Source organism: Colius striatus, chromosome 1 (assembly GCF_028858725.1).
Source record: "Colius striatus isolate bColStr4 chromosome 1, bColStr4.1.hap1, whole genome shotgun sequence".
NCBI lineage: Eukaryota > Metazoa > Chordata > Aves > Coliiformes > Coliidae > Colius > Colius striatus.
The window spans coordinates 124,457,849-124,480,454 of NC_084759.1; the positions used below are offsets into that span (position 1 = coordinate 124,457,849).

Below are 22,606 nucleotides of genomic sequence, written 5' to 3' on the forward strand. Positions count from 1 at the left end.
CAGCCAACCTCAGCAACTGCTCCAAATACCCTAAAATCTGTCAGTGCTGCATCATAAGCTGGGTTTAAGACATTGCTTGGATAGTCCACTTCTCCTAGAGCCATTTACAGATATCAGCCAGCAATCCAGAGTTTAATTCTATATGACGGCAATGGCATTTTAAAAGTTTGCCATCTTTTCCATTCCTCAGCACAGTTTCTCATCCACTCAGCTGTGCTGGGGCAGCTGCTTGTAGGAACCTGCCATAGAAGTAATATGAGTTATTCCCTATTTTAATTACAAACTGACCCTTTCCTCTTCTCCCCCTTTTAACCTAACATTTACATTGATCTGGCTTACAGCCCCATGAAAAGCCAAATTATCCCAAACCATTCAGAGAGGGATGAGTATATAGCCAGGGGCAGTCATTCACAGTGGAACTGAGGCTGGAAGGCAAAGTTGGAAGAGAGTCTGTTGGATCAATTTTGTTGGATCAATTTCCTCATGAGAGCAGATGTAAGGTGGAACCTCACCTTCAAGAACCCGGGAAGGTCCCCAGGTCATCTTCTGACCCTTCACTTTGAGGAGTTCTCTGTTTTTTTATATCCTTCTCAAACATTTGTTTTTCACAGATCAGGGCAGGAAATTATGTTAGTCTTGTTTTAGTTTTGTGGTTTTGTTGTTTTGAGTTTTTTGCTTTTTGTTTTGTTTTGTTTTTTACTTAACTGCTCTTGAACCATTATTTTGACTGTAGCCTCCTTTTCTATTATTAAGACTTTTGAACTTCACCTTGTCTCATGACTAGACCATTTTGTCCACATTCCCTCCTCTGCACAAGCCAATCTACTCTTACAGTCCAAACAGGAGGTACACAGAACCCTTGAGGTTACTTTCAGAGTGACTTTTATTTTGACTTAATAAGCAACACACAGAAGAAAATGATAGTAATTAAGAAAAAAAAAGATGAAAAAGAGAAACACCTATATCTCTTTTGAGTCTGGAACAAGTGAGTTCTCCGACCCCCTGTATCTAGGAAAAAACAGTAGGTCCCTGCTAAACTCAGGGGAAAGTCCCCACACCCACATGCCACCACCACCTCAGTTCATTTCAGTCCAGGAACCTTCTCCTTCCTTTTCCCTGTGAGTTATGTGCCTCGGCTCAGCAATTGTGCTCCTCTGCTGTTTCCCAGTCCTGTGCTGGAGTTTTCTTGCAGAACAAGGCCAGCTAGCTTGTTTTCCTGAGCCTTGAAAAGGCCCTACATGCATGCTTAGGGACGCCCTCCAGTCACAGCTGTGTGTAAGGGAAAAGCCTGGGGAAATAGGAATAAATTGTGTTTTCTTCTCATGATGGTGATCAACTGGCTTGGCTTCCTCGTTCCTGCAGAGAGCCCCATATCCTAGGGCTGAGTGAGAGGATGCCATCAACTGGTTTTGACGTCAACAGTCTGCAGGTGGTGAAGAGGCCACCGCAAGAGTTCTTCCCGTGTCAGAGCCTTGCTGTGAAAAACACGTGCCTCAGTTCCAGCTAGATTCTGGTTTTAATTTCAAGCCACTTGTCATCCTTGTGCTCCTCTGCCAGAGCAGAGGGCTTGCCTCTGTTTCACATCTTTTCCTCATGGGAAGAAAATATCAAAGATAAATTGTCAATGCAGGATTGTAAAATTGGCTGTACCAAGGGGCTCTCGTGCCTACTGCTCCACTGTGGCCAACACAAGATCCCTAAGGAAAAGTACTGAGAGTCAAGGCATCATACAGAAGCTTCCTGTAAAGAGGAGTCGAGGACACCCTGAGCTGGCACTCACACCCAGACCATTGTGTTCAAAAGCCAGTGAGGAACTGATCCTCCACAAATTACCTAATCTCTGTTTGAACCCATTTATACTCCTGGTCTCCACAACAGCCCCTAATGATAATTCTACCGTCCCTGTGACATGTAAAACGAACTTCTGCTTGTTTGCAGTAATATTGCTGCCTGAGCTCACCACTTTTACCTTTGGATTAGGTAAAAGAGATCAAATACCTCAAGTTCTGCATGTTTGAAACCAAGATCTCCAGGCCCCAAGTCAGTGGGTTTTTATACCACTCTTCTAAACTTTTTTGCCTTTTTCCACATCCTTTTTCGAATCGTGGACACATTCCAGTAACTTGGTTGTAAACAGAGGTAACACAATCTGTTCTTTAGTTGAGTTCCCATTTTATAGACCATGTTATCATGGATCTCCCTCCCTGGAGTCTTGTCTTCCCAGGATACTGTATTCTGTTCTGGAAGTGTGATCCCCATACTTTGTTTCTCAATATGTAACTGTATGCTTTAATTCTGAGCATGATTTTACATAGAGTCTTAGGAGGCAGTTGCTTTCCATTAACCTTGCCAAATATGAAGTGTGCACCATACCAGGAGAGACAGTCACACCTGCAGAGCTGTGAAACCCTCCTAACCACATTTTAGCAACGTTAAGACATCCATGGAAATCAGAAAGCAGCTGGATGTTGAGCAAATCATGTGGCAGCCTAGCATTGGAGGCTCAGAGTCTGGATCTCTAGGATGCTTTCATCTCATCAGGAAAGGCTCTGAAGTATTTACACAGGACACAAAAGCACTAGCTGCTTTATCTTCTGCTCTTATACACATTGTACAGCTAGAGAGGGTCCTTTGGTCTTTTGTGTCTTTCTGAGAAAAACCTGGTAGAGAAGCTCATTACAGTGGAGAGAGCGCTGCTCAGTGTGGCCTCTTCACCTCCTGGAGAATGTAACAGCTGCAAACAGAAACTTCTTAGAACCAGGAAAAATTACAAGTGGCACCAAACCAAAAAAATCGAGCTTAAACCCATGTTTTCCCCCTGTGGCCTTAATTGCACTCCACTGACAGAACTTCCCTGGCAGAACTTCCTAATATCTAGGTTGTTGGACCTTCATCCTAGCCTTCATCACGACACAGGAGGTCCCTCTCCTTTGGAATTTAAAGCCCCTTTGCACAGAAGTATAGTTCCACTTCTTTGGTCCCATTAGCAAGAACACAGCAAGCAGTGATCCATCACATCTTCATGGCACACACAAAACCACACCTGCAATACTGTGGGATGTTGACACACTGAAGGAAGTCCAGCAAAAGGCCTTAAGATAGCTGTAGGGTGGAGGACACAATACGTGAGAAGGGACATTGGTTCAGCCTGAAGAAGAGAGGACAACAAACTGCTGCCAAAGAGAGAAGATAGAGACAGACTCCTCTCACAGGGGCACAGAGAAAGGGCATAAGACAAGGAACGTGGGTTTCAATAAATGAACTTCCTCTGGGAGACGTGGAGAAGCCTTTCCTGTGAGGATGTTTCAGCACTGGAACAGGTTTTCAGAAAGGCTGGAGAATCTCCACAATTGGAGGTGCTCAGGTTTTGCCAGGGCCACACCCTGAGCAACTCACCCTACTGAGAGCAGAGGGATGGAGTGCAGACCCCAGATGTCCATTTCCACATGAATCTTCCTGTGGTGCTGTGACTAACAAATCGATTTCTTTGCTTTTGCTTTTTTTTTTTTTCCCCTTACTGGAGCAGTAGAAGTTATCTTCCAAAATTACACAGGCTCCTACTTGCCACGAGGTCCCAAATAGAGAGGAAATTGGAATAGAAAAAATGCTCAGCTGCTACTGCACTCTGATTCACAGTCTGCCATCTCCGTTGCTGCAAAAGGAGACACCAGCCAACCAAAGAAGCCACACCTAAGAAGGGGCTTCTGTGTAATCTATTGGGGAAATCTGGGTGCCTTGGTTTCTCTACATATCCAGCATCATCCTCCCAACCTGCTTTGACATCATTCTTACCACCAGTCTTGGTGTCGATGGCTCTTTCAGAGGTCTTGTTTGCTGGACATTTTTGCTGGTGCTCACCCACTTTCTGGACTAACCCTGACATCCATCATTAGTCTGTCATCCAGCTCCGCTCCTGGTTACCTCTTTTCTCTCAAGAAAGCTCATTGAAGCTCTGGGACGTCTGGGAGGCTGCTGGAATGCAGCAATGAGAAGTGAGTCAAAATGTAACCCAGCTTGCTGCATGGATCTTTGTAGTTTTTCCAGATCACCGTCTGTGTTGCAAAACACAGAGGCCATGGCATCAAAGGTATCCTGTGGCATCGAAGATGTTGCTTAACTGTTAGCCAAGGTACCGACATCCATCACCATCTCCACAGGTAGATGTGGTTGCCCAAAGAGGAACTTGCAGCATCCTATCTTTCCCTCAGGAAGCTTTTTCAAAGAAAACAGCTAACACACTTCTCTAGAGCTAATGCTGGCCAGATAAAAGATGCTGGCTGCCAAATATGCCCATGAATGCAACAGATTTTCTTCAGTGATTAAATTACCAGGATATTTTCTCTTTTTCTTTTTAGCAGCAATGCAGCCCACAGCTTCAGTCAGCATCCCCCAGTGTTGTTCCTGGCTTTCTAATTCAGATTTCTCTGGGATATTCAGTTGTCTATTGAGGACTGGCATGCTATGCTGGTTTTATCTGGGATCGAGTTAATTTTCTTCATAGTAGATGGTATGGGGCTGTGTTTTGGATTTGTGCTGAGAACAGTGTTGATAACACAGGGCTGTTTTTGTTATTGCTGAGCAGCACTTGCATAACATCAAGGCCTTTTCTGCTCCTCACACCACCCCACCAGTGAGTGGGCTGGATTTGCACAAGAAGCTGGGAGGGGACACAGCCATGACAGCTGGCCGGCACTAGCCAAAGGGATATCCCACACCACGTAGTGTCATGCTCAACATATAGAGCTAGGAGAAGAAGAAGGAAGAGGAGATGCTTGGGGCAATGGAGTTTGTCATCCCAAGTAAGTGTTATGGGTGATAGAGCCCAGCTGTCCCGGAGATGGCTGAGCGCTTGCCTGCCCATGGGAGAGTGTGAATGAATCTCCTGTTTTGCTTTGCTTGCATGCATGGCTTTTGCTTTACCTTTGCTTTAAGCCATCTTTACCTCAACTCAAGAGTTTTCTCACTGTTGCCCTTCTGATTCTCTCCCCCATGACACTGGGAGGGTAGTGAGCAAGTGCCTGTATGTGGCTTAGTTGCCAACTGGAGTTAAACAGCAGCATATAGAAAGGTCACTTGCCTTTTAGCCCTGTAAAGAAAGAGGCTGCAGATTTGTCCAGAGACTCCATAAAGCTATGCTTTCCTAAAGGTGTTCCCATGGTATCCTGAGAAGCAGGACACCACTAGACTCTCCTCAGCTCCACATCAGAAACCTGTGGTGACTCGGACGCTGTCTGTTCAGCAAATCCTCTAAAAAGGACATTTTAAAAAGAGTTTTGCACTAAGTGTCAGGGAGCTAACCACTCTTCCTCCTCCTAGCACTTCTGCAGAGCCATATTTTGGTTTTGCCTAGATCTACTGGGATATGTGAACTTTTTCTTCTCCAGTCCTCTTCTGCTCACCCTTTTTTGGGCTCTGTCACCTCAGATAAATGGGTCACTCCTCCAAAACCACTCTCTGACACGTGATGTTCCCTGGCCCTGGGAAGGTCATGTGCTGCTTCCAGGCAGCATAGAGGGATAGAAGTCTGGAGCAACCACTTTCTCCCATGAGAAAGGAAGCACGTTTGGTACCCATGTGGACTTAAAGAAGCTGAGCAATTTCATACACAGAATGGATCTCAAATTGGTGTCTTGGTCAAAACCACCACGGCCCTTTGTGGGGAAAGAGTGGCTTAAATCCTTCTACCTCAGGGGTACCTATTTAGATGCATTTCCACATTGTGCATATCACATGAAGCCTGCCAAGCCACGGGTACTGGCTTTTGCTGCTGAGGGTTCTGCTGCTTGGCCCCTCTACAGTCACAGTGTGTTGATTTGGGAACCTCTGCATCTGTTCTGAGCACCCAGAGCAGGGCAGCTCCACTACTTCCCCTCTGGAGCTGAGTTTAGATCTCTTTTAGCTCACTGAACTTCCCAGTCAGTGCCAGAAATCTTGCAGTTCATCCCAATTTGGCTCCTGGAAGCCCTGTTGCCTGTCCAGGCACCTGTCAAGTACCTACCTGCCCAACAGCTTTTGCTCAGGCTACATCTCCTGCCAGACCATTTCCGTCTCCTCAAGCATCATTGCTTTCAGTTTACAGTCCCTCAAGGCAAAGTTATTGGTTATCTCTTCTTAGGAAGTAGATTCTTTTTGCTTGTTATGTTTGCTTTAGCTTTGGGCAAAGAGTTATCAGGACATTTTACATAAGGTCGTTTTGGTGAGCACTCTATCTCAGGAACACTCAGACCAGCTGATCTCAAGTTGCACAGCTGCTAACCCAGTCTTCAAGTCAAGGCACAATTTCTCAAGTCATTTCAAATCTGCAAATGAATTATAGAGCACCTCAGAAAGTCAGCATAAAGCAGAAGGTTGTGGCTAGCTTCAGTCTTGATGCTGCAAGGACCAAAACATGAGAGCGGAATCACTGAGAGAAAAACATGGTATCACAGAAATCTGGAAACACAACGGAAAATTCCTTCAGCAAGATTAACTCAATGATACTGCAGAATAGCGTTTTCTATTCCTATTTTTCTTGGTAAGTGTAGTTTGCACCCATAAGACATGACAAGAGAAACAAGAAAAGCAACACATTAAGGCTGTGCATGAGGTGACTGCTGTAAGTCTGTAGCCTGTTTGAAGTCAGCTAATCTCTAACACAGACAAAAGAGTGCTTAGTGAGCTGGGCTTCTGTATCCCTGTCCTGGGCTACTCCCACCGTAGCCTGCCCCTCTTTTGCCATGGCTCTGCCAGAGTCCTGCAGGTCCCTGTCGGCCCCTCTGCCCAAGGCGCTCATACAGACAGTTCTAAGAAGATGTCCTTGGGCTGATCTTGCTCCGGTCACTATTAATTCTGCATCAGGGTCCTCTTCTAGGAGATGACAAAAATGCCATTCAAAGAAGTCAGCATTTAAAATGGGTCGTTAGAGAAAAAGGTCACAGGTGTCTTTGCTAAAGATAGCCTGGTGCTGAGTAAAACAGTGCCTCCAAAATCTTCATTTCACAACGTGTTCACTCAGCAAAGTAACCCCTTGGCCCTAAACCTCTCCTAGTGCCAGACAGCTCCCGTCCCTTTCCCGGGGTCTCTGTCAGCCCCCCGTGTGCAGCAGTAGCAGCAGGATAGGAATACATCTCTGCTGGTTGTTACAAGAAAGAAGCATTTCCTACAGTGTGGACTCAGTTAAGGGGGGTTTTGGGGACTAGAGGAGAATAGTCCCACGGCACCAAGACTAAGAGTACGGGTTGGGATACAGGGGGAGAGTAGTGAGCTCGGTGTGTTCCCCAGGCACAGCCAGGGCAGGAGGAGCAGATGACACTGGGCTGCAGAGCTGTACGTGTCTCCCCACCATGGTTCCATCTCCCTACTCTCTCTCTCGTCTTCACCCACACACACACACACACCACTCTAGCACTGCTGATTCAGGGGAAAGAGAGGTTGATGCTTTCTGCTCGGACTGGGCACCACAAGCTGTTTTCTCGAACAGGAGGAAAAAACACCTCCCATCAACCGTCATAAGTTCTCCCCCATCTTCTCTCCTCTCTTCCTTTCTCATGCAATCTCACAGGCTGTATAACACAGAGGGCATGAAGGACCTCTACAAAGCAGTCCCCTGGGGACGTCAAGGTGCACAAGGTTGCACCAGGTTCCTGTACGCCCATCCCACTCCTCAGGATGCTGCAGAGCTGTGTGTGATAAAAGAGACAAGAGCAGTTACCACAACAGGGAGCAGCTGAAGTGAGGTGTACCTCCTGCTCTCTTTTATCCTCCACCTTCACCACCCAGATAAGGAAAGCTAGAGGTTGAGCAAGGATCCTTCCACAGTGAGGAAGCGGCCACTTTGAGTCACCTCCTGTCCCTCACCCCCATGAAAAGCCCCAGCCTGGCACTCAGGGGATGAGCTGCCAAGGGCCTGGGTGTCTGACATCTGTCATGAAGGGCTGATTAAGTCCGAAAGAGTCAGAGACAGTGGGTTGCTGGAAAATGTGAACCACAACAGTAGGGGTTCTCTGAGACAAAAGGGGACCCAAGATGAGGCAGAAGGATGGAAATGTATTGTCCTATGCAAAGCTCAGTAGCTACACCAGAGTTAAGACAAGCCCTCTCTGCACACAAACTTGGGAGCGGGTTTCTCCAGTGCTTCTGGAGGAGGAGGGCCCCTTCCTCACACCCCTTGCAGTGCTATAGCATGTAGCCCCTCTTCTCAGATCTGATTGCTTCGCCTGGATACTCTTCTCTGTTACCTCAGCTTTGTCACCTGGACTCTGGTGCCCTGGTTGGAGCTTGCCATAAACGTGCTGCCTGTGAATTGGCAAAGAAATCAGCACATTTGAAGGATCAAAGAAGGAAAGTTCACATGAAGTTCAACAAGGTCAAGTGCACAAATGTAAGCTGGTCAGCAAATGGATTGAGAGCAGCCCTGAGGAGAAGGGCTTGAGGGTGTTGGTGGGTGAAAAGCTGAATATGAGCCAGCAATGTGCTCTTGCGGCACAGAGAGCCAACTGTATCCTGGGCTGCATCAAGGGAAGTGTGGCCAGTAAGGCAAGGCAAGGGGTTCTCCCTCTCTACTCCGCTCTCATGAGAACTCACTTGGAGTCCTGTGCTCAGCTCTGGGGTCACCAACACAGGAAGGACGCAGACCTGTTGGAGAGAGTGATCAACGAGATGATCATAGGCTGGAATATCTGCCTGCTATGAAGGCAGGCTGAGAGAGTTGGGGTTGTTCAGTCTGGAGAACAGAAGGCCCTGGGGAGACCTCAGAGCCACCTTCCAGTACCTAAAAGGGCTTACGAGAAAGCTGGGAAGGAACTTTTTACATGGGCATGTAATGACAGGACAAGGGATAATGGCTTCAAACTGAAAGAGGGTAGCTTTAGGTTAGATATTAGGAAGTTCTTCCCTGTGAGGGTGGTGAGGCAGAGGTTGCCCAGAGACGCTGTGGGTGTCCCATCCCTGGAAATGTTCAAGGCCCGGTTGAATGGGGCTTTGAGAAATGTGGTCTAGTGGCAGGTACCCCTGATCATGGCAACAGAGCTGGAGCAAGATGATCTTTAATGTCCCTTCCAACCCAAACCATTCTATGATTCTATGATTCTATGATTCTATGATTCTATGAAAAAAAAAGCCAAAAAAAAACCCCAGCAGAAACAAGATCAACATGTTCTCAAAAGCCCTGAAACAATTAGTGAAGCTGTAAGAAGCGGAAAGATCAAACCAAAAAAGGTAAGACATGAAAGAAAAACATGAAGGGCAGTTGCTGGGAAGTGTCTTCTACACTTTTTCCATTGTCTGTGTAGAAGCGAAACTTGTGAGAAAAACAACATCGACCCAAAGAATTTCCACTAAAAGATGCTTAGAGCAGTGTCTCCGGCCCCTCCCTCCTCTCTCTCACTGGCTTCAACTCTGCCTTCACGTGCCTCAGTCTTATGCTGGTTTCTTGGTCATGACGCATCTTCTTAGTGATATGGGGAAATTAGCTGCAATATAAGGGCATCTAGGGAAACACTTTGATCAGAGGGAGAGGCAGCGTCAGAGCAAGCATGTCCAGCTGATCCCCACCCACTCTAACATTTTCTTTGCCCATGCTTCATTTTTGCTGGTCTCTTAAATCTTCAGAACTGACCAAGCACTGAACTGAGTGGGAAGACGCAGCCCCTCGCCTCTCCTGGATGCCACCATGAGGCAGGTGTCCCTGGTGCCGTTCCTCACCTTCGCTCTGCTGGCTCTCAACGGTAAGAGGGACTGAAGGTATCAGGGAGGGCAAAGCAGCTCCGAGCCTGGATGTTAATTGGTCTGGAAGGGAGAATTTGTCTCCTTCTAACTCCACTGAAGACAGACAGATATTGCCCTCTGTCCTCTTGGCTCAACACTCCATCTCTTTACAGCTGGCCACATCCTATCGGGAGCAGCAGAGGGGGAAGGCAAGGAGCTGAAAGTGTGGGCGAGTGCAGGAAGTTCAGCTGTGCTGCCATGTCACCTAAGCCCCAGAAAGCTGTGGAAGAGCTGGAAGCAGCTGCCTGACAAGACATCTGTGCAGTGGAAGCGGCATGGGGGAAGGTATGCTGGGACCAAGACACATCCGCGTCCTTATCGGGAGACTAGAGGGAGTGGAAGATAATTTAAGCTCCCTTTCTCCTTCCCCATATTCCCTCTGTCCTACCCCTCTCGCTTGGTCTCCCCTTTGCCTCCGGCACACGCCATTCAGTTTCTTGTCCCTCTCCCAGTGGCCACCAGGACTCACACATGGTGCTGGAGGTGGGCTACTCGGGTCTCCGGAAGACAGCGCTGCCCATGAGGCCCCGGGTGTCGGTCCAGGACTCTGCCTTACGCAATGGCAACTTCTCCCTGCGAATTGACCCGGTCCGGAGCGAGGACGCGGGGCTGTATGAGGCACGCGTGGCATACAACACAGAGGTCCAGAGCTGCCAGGTGGAGTTGGGGGTAATTACAGGTAGGAGAATACAGAAATCCTGGAGAATATTGATTTTGGGACTGGAGGGGTTCAGAATGCCTCGTTTGCCAGGGTGGGTTAGACTATAGGCAGTAACCTCCTGAAAGCATAGTTTCCTGCTGTCTGCTCTCAGCTCTGGAGAGAGGACTGCTCGAGGGACAAAGCTAAGATAGGAAGGACACAAGGGATGGTTTGGCAATCCCCTTGTAATCACAGCTTCCTCCCTCTGCCACTTTCGTTTGTTTGCAGTAACCCTGAGTCCACCCGGCCCTGTGGTAGAAAACGAGCCACTGGTGTTGAGCTGCAACTCTAGCCACAGGGCCAGCCTCGTGGAGACGTGCTGGTTCCACAATGGGCGCCTGGTCCCCACCTCCAGGACCTCCTGCTCCTCGCATGGGGCTCTCTCTCTTTTCCGGCCAGCCATGAGTGATGCAGGCTCCTGGCGCTGTCAGCTCAGATACTCTGACAATGAGATCATTTCTGCCACATACAATCTACAAATTCTAGGTGAGCTCAGCCTCTGCACCACTCCTCCAGCATCCCCAAGTTGCTCCCTTTGATGTGACTGACATCAAAGGGACTGATGTGAGCCTAGTGGCTCCAGCTTCTCAGCCCCTAGCCTGTCCTCAATTTCCACGCCAGTCACCACCCTACGGAGTTCTTTCCAGCCACCATCCCACATTGTCCTCTCTCTCTGGCTCAGGTTTTGATGGCCCAACGAATCCTGTGGTCTATGCTGCAGCCGGCTCTGCGGCTGACCTACCATGTATGCTGAGCCACCCTCCCAGCGCCTTTGGGATCAACATGGTGACAGTCCACTGGAGCCGTCTGGCAGGAGGGTACCCGCAAGACTGGAGTGTTTCCCAGAACTGCAGCAGCAGAAGCTCCCCACTTCCTCTCCCTGAGGTGGGGCTGGGTGATGCAGGACAGTACCGCTGTGCTGTCTCTGTTGGCAGCAAGACAATCAGCACAGACGTGACCTTGTCGGTGGTTACAGGTGAGAGGAGAGGCTGGGAGGTGTATGACCCACCCCTTCACTTACAGATACACCTCCCCATGAGTCAGTGTGGTGAGCATGGGTCGCTCCTGCTCATAAATTCCTAGCCCAGGGTGAGAAATAAGTTCTCTACTCTGGGCACTGAACTGCAGTGCATTCTACTGAAAGAGAGGGTTTTCCTAGGTAACTTGGTTTTCCTTCTTAAGACCGAAGAAGACAAAAGAAATTAGAGGAAGTAATAAAGAAGGGGTGTAATAGGAGAAGGAGGGATGAGGAAGAGACGTGGTAGTCTTTCCTGAAGGTATTTTTTTTTCCTTTGCTGCAGTCACTCCAAGCATCCAAGGGCCAGTTTCAGAGGGGTCTCATTTGCTGCTCCTCTGCAGTCTCACACACTCCCGGGGACATGAACGTTTGCAGTGGAAGCATCTCAGCTCAGCCCCCACCAACAGCAGACTGGCTGTAGCCACCTCCCATAACCTGGAAGGCCACTGGTCCCAGACAGCCGCTACCTTGGAAATAGCCCAAGTGTCACAAAAGGATGTGGGCATATGGGAGTGCAGTGTATATGGCCCAGAAGGGAGGCTGGGAGCAGTGCAGTATGAGCTGCAGGTCACAGGTACTATCTCCCGTGGACCTGTAACCAATACCTTCTTCTTACCCTATTCAGTTCTCTGCTGCTCCTTCCTCTTTCCACCTTTTCCTTCCTTCTCCCCTTTGCCCACTTGGATCCCATCTTCTTTCCACTCTATCTCAGCTCTCACCAGTTTCTCCCATTTCATCTTAATGTTCCCTGCACTCTTTTCCCATTTGCCTTTCTTTGCACGGTCCCAGTCTTGCCCCAGTGCAAAATCAACCTTCCCCTCTTTCCTAACTCTGGTTCCTCTTCACAGGTGCCCAGGTCTCCAGCCCTCCCACCATCTTCAGTGGGCAGGTTACTTTTGGGCTCACACTCACCCTCTTCCTCGTGCTTATGGTCTGTGTTCTGGCTTTGGCCCTACAAAAAAGGGTAAGTGTCCATCCCTCCATTTCTGTTAGTTTTCCTGTACATCATCCTTTCTTTGACCTTCTCCTGAGTACCGCAGAGACAGCAGTGAAATGCCCGAGGTCACAGCAGCCAGAGGAAGAATGAGGCTCAGGCAGCCTGCTGAGAGTGTCATGGACATGTAGTGAAAGCTGACTCCTGGGCACCTGCAGGTCTGTCTAACCGTGGCATTCGTCTGCAGGCAGATCAGATGCTTCGGAGGAGGGGTAAAACCCCCTCAGAGACAATCACAACCCAGCCTTGAAAGCTGCTTGTTTATTCTTCCAGAGATCAAGTCTCGTTGTAATAGAGGGTTAATTTCCAGGCTGTTGTAGATGTAGTCTGTCTTATTCCTTATCTGGATGCTTTGGTGTAACAGAGTCTCCTGTTCCATATAAACACTTGCTGGTTCCCAGGCTCTGATCTTGATGCAGATCTGGTGTTGCTGGCTCAACCCTCACACCTCACCTGCCTGCTTCTGGAAACTTAATGCCCTTAGTTTGCTCAGCTTTTTCCAGTATTTCATCTTCTGAAAACTCTGTCTTGCCTTGATGATCCCAAAGACCAGGCCAGGACTGACCTCTCCTCAGCACGCCATTGGGAAAAGCTGTGCAAACAAGTTAGGCTGTTTCTCTGCAGTTTTCACATCATTTCTCTGCAAATGAATTACATGGCAAATTCTTCCTTCGGGGTTTCCCTTTGCTGACAAGGGACACCTTTTGTGAGTAGTTGTGATATAGGTACCTTATACTTAGGTTCTTGGAAAGGGCTCACAGTGAAAATCCCCTTCCAGTGCAGATGTGGCTGGGGGTTCAGAGCTATCTCAGGTTGGGAGAGCTGGCCCTAGTGAAAGACCTGGGTGCCTTGAGCCTTCCTTCAGATGAAGATGAAAGGTGTTGACAGCATTGATGTACATTCTCAGCAAAGTCCAGGAGCTGGAGGCTGAAGACACAGGCAACATCAGAACAGAAGCGAGATGGACATTTGTAAAAAGCCCAGTGTGGGTAGCAACAGAGCAACTCGTGACTGGCTCTTCATCATCAGTCCTTAATCAGCACTGACGGTAAAGGATAATCTGAGGCAGAAATCTAGAGTTTCTCAGTGACTCTCTAGGCTGTGCAAGTCCAAAACAAGATGATCAGAACCTCTCTTTCTAGCCCAGAACTTTGGACAGAAACCTGTTGACATAAAGCCTCAGTCAGCAGCAAAGAGGGTGGCTGGGTGTCCAGCTCTTAGCTCAGACTGCTCTAACCCAGCCAAGGTATTTACTAACTCAGAAGCATTTGTGTACGCCCTCACAAACTTGCTTTTCCAAGTAAGCAACGTTCCTCTGTTGCAGCACAGGTCCTCTATCCACGGACGGTCCTCATGCCCTTCTCTGCACAGTCTACCTGGCAGGCTCATCCTTTGTGAGAGTGCAGATGAGGTGCTTTAAGCAATGATACTAGCTCTTCTCTCGTTCTCTCCCTCTCTCTGCTGGCATTTCCTGAGACTACATTTGCTCTTCTTGCATCAGTTGAATGCTGGCAGCTCACCCATATCTCTTGATGGGCTACTGCCCACACATTAGGGATTCCTGTTCCAATCCCCTGAGCCTGCCGACGTGTAGTTGGTACTGTTGCATTTCATTCATCCTGACATCCAGTTCACTACTCCATTCTCCTAAAATATCTGGTTCTTGGGTGACATTCTCATCCTGTTTCCTCAATTCCTTCCTCTTAGTTGAGATCACATCTATCATGCCATTTATTTACTAATCTCATCTTTCTTGCTGTATTGATTATCTGTGTGTCACCATATACTTTACTGTTATCAGGAGCCCTGAGATCTACCTCTTTTCTATTGTGAAAGTGGCTCTGTCTTTAATTTGTTCTTATCTCATTTTGCAAGTACCTTCATGCCTTTAATTATTCTCTCTAAAAAGATGTTGTAAAATCTGGTATACCATCGAACCTGATGATGGCCTGACGATGGCCTACCTATTGCCCAGATCACTCTTTGCTCTCTCTTAAGTATGTGCTGTCTTTGTTCCTCCTTATGCCCATGACACCACAGAGGATAGTGTTTAGCCAACCTTCCCCTCAGAGAGTGTGACAGACTCTTCCCTGGCTCCGGAAGGGAATGAGAGCCTCATGGTTGCAGAAAGTAGGAGCATGTCTTCTATGTCAGGAAGAAGCCCAAACCTGTGCCATTTAGTCTCCCTCCCACACCTAATATTTCCCCTTTCCTTCCTTTCAGAGACGGCCTCCTGCCTTCCCAGCGCTGGAAGGGATGGTTGCAGTCACTCTGCCAATGAAGAAAGAGATGGAGGAAAACCAGAAAGAGAAGGTCCAGCAAACCGAGTGCTGATGGGAACAGAGACACCAGGCCCAATCTGCATGGGAGGATGAAACTGTGTGCCATGCATGCTGTAGAGAGATGGGCACCGTGCACACCGCTCAGGACGGTCTAGAGACGGCATAAACATAGCAGGATGCCGTGAGAGCTCTGTACCCGCAGCAGGGCTGGGAGCTGTGCGCCGGGGCAAGGCAAGGCTCACCGCTGCTGTAGGGTGGCAGGCAGCACAGGCGCTTTGGAGCTGGTGGAAGTATTTGGGACAGTCACTATTGCCTGCTTCAGTGCTGCTGCTCTCTCCCACCCTCTGCCCCTCCTTCATGGCCTCTCACACAGCCTTTCCCTGGGGGACATAGGGGTGGGAGATGGCTGGAACCCAGCTTCCTGCAGCCTGGTGGTGCTTCTCCCCCCAGACCACTTTCTTCTCCCTGCTCTTGCACTCATTCAGTGGCAGAGAGGCCTCCACAGAGGACTGAACATGTTGCACATTTTGAGCATTTTATTTTATTAGAAACTGGTTTTAGAACCTAAAATAAACCTGTTTGACAAAAATATGCGCTGGGCCCTGTGTATGCTTGAAGAGGATTGCGCCTATTGGCGGTGTCAGCTGTACCACCGCCTGTGTGAAGCAGCTTCTAAGGACTTATTGCCTTCGCTTTCTCTTTCATTTCTGTTTTACTGAAGTTGTCTGTTCATTTCTGACATTTTCACAGCAGGGAAGGGGGAATTAAATGCCACTAGAGAAGAAAGAATCACAGGTTCAGTCTCTCCTTTTTGCTGTAGTTCAGAGCCTTTTTTTCCCCTCCTGTCTGGCTGATGTTCATTCATTCATTTATTCTTTCAGTCCTTACGTTTTCCTGACGGATCTTCGACTGAAGTTATGGTTCTCTGTCACTCTCCTCCTGCTAAGGATGCAGTTAGTAACATAAACCTGAGTCCTGCAGGTCCTGTCTCTCAAGACCCTCAATGTGCTTAGGTTTCATGTCATCAGAGAAAGCACACCTCCTCTCCAAACAACCATAGAGGACCGTGGTCCTGCTCTTGAACAGCCATTGTATGCCACCCTAGAAGAAAGCCTCATTAGAAAAGAGAGTCACAGACACAGTCTCTTCCACACAGGTCCCCAGGCTGTGGCTACTCAAGGAAGTGGTGGTACAAAATTTAAGCTCTCAACATTTAGGATGGAAGATTCTCTTGACTTGAGTCTTCACTACCAGGCCAGCTTTTAGTTATTTCAGCAGGCACATGAAGAGGCTTTCTTGCTGTGTGGCTCTCACTTCTACCCCTGCAAGAGGTTCAGGCACACAGGTAATGAATGCATGCTGGGATCCTCAGACTGCAGGTAGTGGAGCAGCAACTCACCCAGTTAGACCACTCTGGGGAGCATGTCTGGATTCCACAGCTCTTTAGCTACTCAACTAGACATGTATTTTACTAAAAACAATACCCATTTCTCTACTGAGTGCCAGAGAAATGCATCAGAGGTGTGAGGTAGACTTCTTTGCTTCAACTGTCCCACACAACTTCACGCAGACACGGAAACAGAACCAACATAAGGCAGGACAGTCCACCCTGGTACCAGGCATTTTCCTAAGCAAATGGTAAATGCTGACATTTTTTCAGGTTGATCTGTCTAGCTCAGTCTCCTCTCTCTGACAGATGCTTTGGAGACAGAGAAAAGGTGAGTTAGCCTCAATGGGGCTAAGGGGCAACTCAGCATTGAGCAGGAACACAACATAGTCTCTCAGTGCCTGACAACAGTTTTCTCCCTCTTCTCATACACAATGGGATGCCCTATTCTCATGTAGGTAATGCTTTTAACATTGTCTATGACCAACCTGGATGTTCTCATTGCTCAGATGTGTGCGTGGTCTGTCTATCTTGCGATTTTCTTGTACTCTCTGACTTCCTCTGGCTACTGGTTCCCAGATTCGCTTTTTTCACTGTGTGAAAATGGTTCCTCTTTATCAGTTTTCAATTCAAAGCTTTCTGCTTTCATCATCCGTTTCCTTTTCTCTTCTCATAAAGGCTGGAAGAAGAGGGACTCCCCGTCTATCATCTCCTGGCCAGTCAGTATTCTACTGCCTTTTATCACATCCTTCTTTCCTATTTCCCCATCCCCTCCTCTCTCATTGCCTTTCAAGTACAAATCCCAGATTTTCGGGGCTTTTTCCCTGACAGTTTGCCCAGGCTCATCTCTATGCGTGGTCAATTCTTCTCAGATCCTCTGTGGTTGAAGTGGAGGCAGCAGCCCAGTGATGGAGCAGTGCTGGCTTACATGGGGACATCGTGCCTTACTTCACGTTACTTCATAGAATCATAGAATCCTTTTTGTTGGAAAAGACCTTTATCATCAAGCCCACTACTACCTCACACTGCTAAACCCATTCCTAAACTAAACCATATCCCTCAGCACCTTATCTATACATCTTTTGAATACCTCCAGGGCTGGTGACTCCACGACCTCCCTGGGCAGCCTGTTCCAATGCTTAACCCTTTTGGTGAAAAAGTTCTTCCTAATGTTCAATCTAAATCTCCCCTAGCACAATCTGAACCCATTTCCTTGTGTTCTGTCATTCGTTACCGGAGACAAAGAGATTGACCCCCACATCACTACAACCTCCTTTCAGGTAGTTGTAGAGAGTGATCATGTCTCCCCTTAGCCTCCTCTTCTCCAGGCTTCTCCCCAGTTCCTTCAGCTGCTCAGATTTGTTCTCCAGACCCTTCACCAGCTTCATTGCCTGCCTCTGGACACACTCCAGCACCTCAATGTCTTTCTTGTAGTGAGGGGCCCAAAATTCTTCAGTCTTGCCTTTCATTGCTCCCGACATCTTGTCTGCTTTTCTGACTTTAGCTCCCCCACTCAACAACACCGAGCTTGTACCAAGCTGTTCACTGTGCCCTCAGTGAAATGCCTGTCATGATGCCCAAGGCTTTTGCATGACCTGGTACAGTTACAGTAAGCCAAAGCCTAGAAGAATTTATGCAGTTTCCATTTTCCCTCCAGCTACATGACTTTGGAAACAGTGATGCTGAACTTCATTTGTCTCCCTCCCTATTGCTGACAAGAACAGCTTTCTCCCACTAACTGAAAGGTCTTGTCATTCTCTCATCTCCTAACAAATTTAAACAGCTCCATGTCATCTACGTGTTTGGCCTTCTTGCTACTTATCTCCTGGAACACTAGTAACTCATGTCTTAATTCAGATACTTTTGGGCTCCACCATTGCCTCTGATGACAACAGGTAATTTACTCCTTCTCCTCACTTCCCACCCTGGGGCCAGTTTCTTGCCTAGGGCAAGGCTGTCCCACTCTGCCCCGTGCAGGTCAGCCCGTTGCCCTGGGTAACCGTGCAACTCCAAGGGCACAAGGTGAAGGTACCAGCTGCTCAAGATGTAAAACTCAAGCTGAGCACTGAATTATTTGCTGTAACACAGTTACTCTTGCTTCATGCATCTTCTCTAAGAACTAATGATACTCAGAGCCAGTTTGACCAAAAGTATTCACCCTGCAGGGCCTGGGTATGCATTAGGAACCTCCAGAATCATTATAATATCTGTAGCAGGTCCTAAAATACTTTGTAACAGAGGATAATAGTGGCTGAGGTGTATAGAACCTGTGTAGGTTAAGGTGACACAATCTGCAAAGTCTACAAGGCCTCAGACATGGTTGTGTACAAATACAGATACCAATTCCACCAGCTCTGAAGTGCTGGGAATGATATCTGAAGCTTCACAGACGTTGCAGTTTTGCTCGTCACCAGCGGAGCGCTTGACGCAGATGAGTATTAGTGACAAAACACAGGCATCAACAAAAGTGACAAGAGTGGCCGTTGAGCTGCTTTGTTTGACAGACCTCAAGGAAAAACACTGGAAAGACAGCTGCCACCAATGCAGAAATAACTGCCCACAGCCACAGAAAGCTCTGCCTCCCAAATGCTGCAGGATAAAGAATGGGTCAGCGTCACAATAGGAAGTGTAAAACTATTTCTGAATCATGAGAGCACAAGGCAAATCAGTGCAGCTGAAGTGGAAGGACCAAGAGTCTGTACAATAAGCCTGGAAATCCATCCCAAGCGGAATCAATAAGTAGGAAAGGCAAATAAGGCAAATGTCATACAAAGGAAAGAGATCTGATGCTCTTCCACAAGGATACAGCTACAGGTGCAAAAACCAGAGAAATGTTTTTTAATGTTCCAGAAGCAGAAAGCTTGAGAAAAACATAGGAAATCCACTGGATTCTCTTTTGGCAGAGGGGAGTAGTTAAGGAAGGCAAATAAAGTGTTATGCATGCAAATTCCTTGGCATCTGACTCCTCCAAAAGGAACGAGGAGAGGATTTTTGATCCCAAATCAATCTCTTGATAAGAAAGGCCAGAACTATTAGGAAAAAAACCCCAAAAAACCAACAAAACAATCACAACTAGGTCCAGATGTTCTGCATCCAAGACTTCTGAGGGATTTCAAGTGAGAGGCTGAGTGCTAGCCAATAGCATAATCTAACAAAGAAACAACACATCTCTTGTGGTCTTGGGACATTCTGCACAGTCTTTAAAAAGTAATAAAAAATTAGAACCAGATCTTAAACTCTCTGGGACACTAAGGCACAGAGAGTTGCCTGCTTGGCAAATTGGCAGGAACGATACCAGCACCAATTCTGCAAAAAAAACCTCACCATGCCTTACTACATGCCTTGCTGCCAGTATTTCTTCAACACTTTGACACAGCAGGGAATAAATACTAAATATCTGAGGTCCTTCATTTTGCCTTCCGAAGGTTCCCTCAAACCAAGCTCCTACGAGACCACTGTTGCTGTAGGTACCGCACCTTGGCTTTGGGGACAGTCTTTACAGAGTCGTTGACTCCATCATGCTCAAGAGCTTCTACTCCTAATGTTTCTGTCTTGCTGGCCTGCCAGTTCAATACAACTGACTCCAGAAGCTATCATATGGCATACTCTCAAACAGGTGTCACCCCCACCTGAAGGGATGGGCTTCGGAGGGTCTTATGGCAAAAGGGCATAAGAGCACACCCTCTGCACCTAGGAAAAATGGCAGGAGGTGATGCACAAGGGCAGCTTTTGGAAGGACTTGAGGTTTCTTATGTTCCTCTGCCAGGTTTTTTGATGGAGGAGGAAGCAGCAGCAGACTCCTCAAGAAGCTTTGCGGGCTGACAGAAGCTCAGCTGAGACCCTCGGGTCACTCGCTTCCCAGCCCTCCAAAATCTCACTCCCGGGTGACCGTAGACCCCCGAAGGCTCCTATTACCTGCCCCCTCAGCCCCAAACCTTCGTCTGCCTGTCGGTGGCGAAGCCCTACCCCTCCATCACCGACCGAGGGCGGTCCCGGGGGGTGGCCGCCCAGCAGGGCAGGGCTGGGGCTGCTGCACCTCCTCCTCCTCCTCCTCCTCCTCTCACTGCTCTCCCCGGGCCGGGTTCCTGCCGCCATCTAGTGTCCACTGACGACGGGGATTTCCGGCCCATCCGTGCTAGCATCATGCTATGCACCCACCGTTTGTTCCTCTTCTGCTATGAACACACGTGGCTCAGCTCTCCGGTGACCGGTTCATACCTCCAGGTCCTTCTGTTTGTTTGTTTTCGGCTTTTATAATTGCTGCTCAGAAGCAAAAACTTACAGTATGGTCTATGGAATGCATCCCTTTAATGCTCTGAGCTTCAAGCTGCTTCTGGTGCCGTATTCCAGACCCCTCTGTACCAGTGAAACCACTGCAGTTTTACATTGTAAGAAACAGTCATCAACTTCCTCCCCTTCCTTTTGCCAAGGACATTAACAGTATAATAGCAAGAAATACCATCCCATACAGGTCCTTGAAAACTCCCCCCAGCCGCCCCTCTCCTTCCTGTCGCATTTTTGCAACACATTTAACACCAGCTTGGTTGTGTTTGGGCTCACTGTAGCTTGTCACTTTTTGTGACACAGTTTCGCAGCAGGTGATTCTTAAGACTATCACTCCAGTGTCCTTGCACAGCCCTTGAATTCCCAATACCTCTGACAGGTCTTTCTCCATCAGATTTTACATCTCCTGCCAAATTACAGGGGACTCCTTCCTCACGAAGAATCAATAGAATCACAGAATGGTAGGGTTGGAAGGCACCTTTAGAGATCATGCAGTCCAACCCCCCTGCTAAAGCAGATCCACCTAGATCAGGTCACACGGCAATGTGTCCAGGAGGGTTTGGAAACCTCCAGAGAAGGAGGCTCCACACCCTCCCTGGGCAGCCTGTGCCAGGGCTCCCTCACAGGAAAAGTTTTTCCTCACCTTGAAGTGGAACTCCCTGTGTTCCAGCTTGTGTCTGTTACCCCTTGTCCTGTCACTGGGCACTACAGAAGAAGACTTGCCACACCCTGTAAACACCTGCCCTTTAGGTATTTATAAGCATTCACAAGGTCCCCCTCAGTCTCCTCCAGGCTAAACAGCCCCAGTTCCTGCAGCCTTTCCTCACAAGAAAGATGTTCCAGTGCCATGATCATCTTGGTGGCCCTATGCTGGAACTTCTCCAGAAGTTTTCTTATCACTTTTAAGCTGAGGAGCCCAGAACTGGACACAGGACTCTGGATGAGGCCTCACCAGGGCAGAGTAGAGGGGGAGAAGAACCTCCCTCGACTTGCTGCCCACATTCTTATTATACTTCACGATACCATTGGTGTTCTTGGCCATGAGGTCACATTGCTGGCTCATGGTTAGTTTGGTGTTCACCACAACTCTCTCTGCAGAGCTGCTCTCCAGCAGGTCAATCCCCAGACTGTACTGGTACATTTGGTTGTTTCTCCCAAGGTGCAGGACCCTGCATTTGCCCTTGCTGAACCTCATGAGGTTCCTCCCTGCCCAGCTCTCAAGCTGGTCTAAATCTTGCTGAACAGTCATCTCTGGAGATTTCCTGATTTTATTTCAGCAGACGAACCCTCATGGCATCTGCCTAGAGAGTCCTCTCTTCCCCATTTAAGCTTCTGCAGAGACATTCCAAGGGCTTGCGGTGAGGTTTCTTCCCCAGCACAAACTAGGAGTCTTCCTCCTTTCCAAGGTATGTAACTATGCTCAGGAAAATCATCAGTTGTTTGTACTCTCCACATCTAGCATCAGGAACGCCCCCCAACAAGCTCAACAGGTGTCAGTTATTCTGTTGCAAAGAGAAAGCTCCCAGCCTTTGAAGCTCCTGACATTCAGGTGCCTGAAGATAAGGTTTTCATGCCATATTCAACTCTTGTCCTCCCTTCTCTCCAATATCCCTGAGCAATCACTAATTTTCCAGGACATCTGGGTATCCATTGCCCATCAGAGTTCACAGGCACACTACTAGCCCTCACTGACGTGCAGGGAACTTGGTTTTAAGGAGACCATCTCAAGAAGTCTCTTGGCTTTCCACTGGAGTCAGCAAAAATTCCTTCTCAACACCTGATTTCTGAGACCCTTTTCTCCATTTTTTTCATACTTCTTCAGAGAGACTTTGTGTTCCTGTAGATTACAACCTCCACCCAACATAGCCTGAAAGCCTCCTCTCCCCACTGAGGTCTATGAGCACCTGTTACTCGCCAGGCCCAGTTGGCAAAAATATTGCTGATGATAGGATGAGCAAAGAGAGATAGTGTGGGGAGCATTGGGAGTGTCTCTGTTGAGGAGAAAACAGGGAAACGTGACAGCCACAAACTTGTCAGGGTTGGAGTGGGGTGGGAGGGGTGGCACTCAGGTTCTTCTCACTCTGCCACAGGGTCAGTGTGTGATGCTGGATAAGCCCCACTTTCCCCACGGGTGTAACATAGCAACTGTCCCAGTGAGGTGAGAACCAGACGTAATGTGGGATTCAAAACCGAGTTA

The 22,606-nt window shown here is 48.1% G+C and overlaps 1 protein-coding gene across 1 annotated transcript; it reads left to right on the top strand.

The window, feature by feature from the left end:
- The first annotated feature begins 9,588 nt into the window (after window positions 1-9,588).
- On the top strand, window positions 9,589-14,947 carry LAG3 (lymphocyte activating 3). The gene is made up of 8 exons (XM_061988768.1): window positions 9,589-9,704; window positions 9,858-10,029; window positions 10,197-10,423; window positions 10,673-10,930; window positions 11,127-11,420; window positions 11,746-12,036; window positions 12,311-12,426; window positions 14,680-14,947. Exons 1-8 carry the CDS (start codon window positions 9,650-9,652, stop codon window positions 14,788-14,790), a joined length of 1,524 nt encoding a protein of 507 aa, XP_061844752.1. The 5' UTR covers window positions 9,589-9,649; the 3' UTR covers window positions 14,791-14,947.
- The last annotated feature ends 7,659 nt before the right edge of the window (window positions 14,948-22,606 follow it).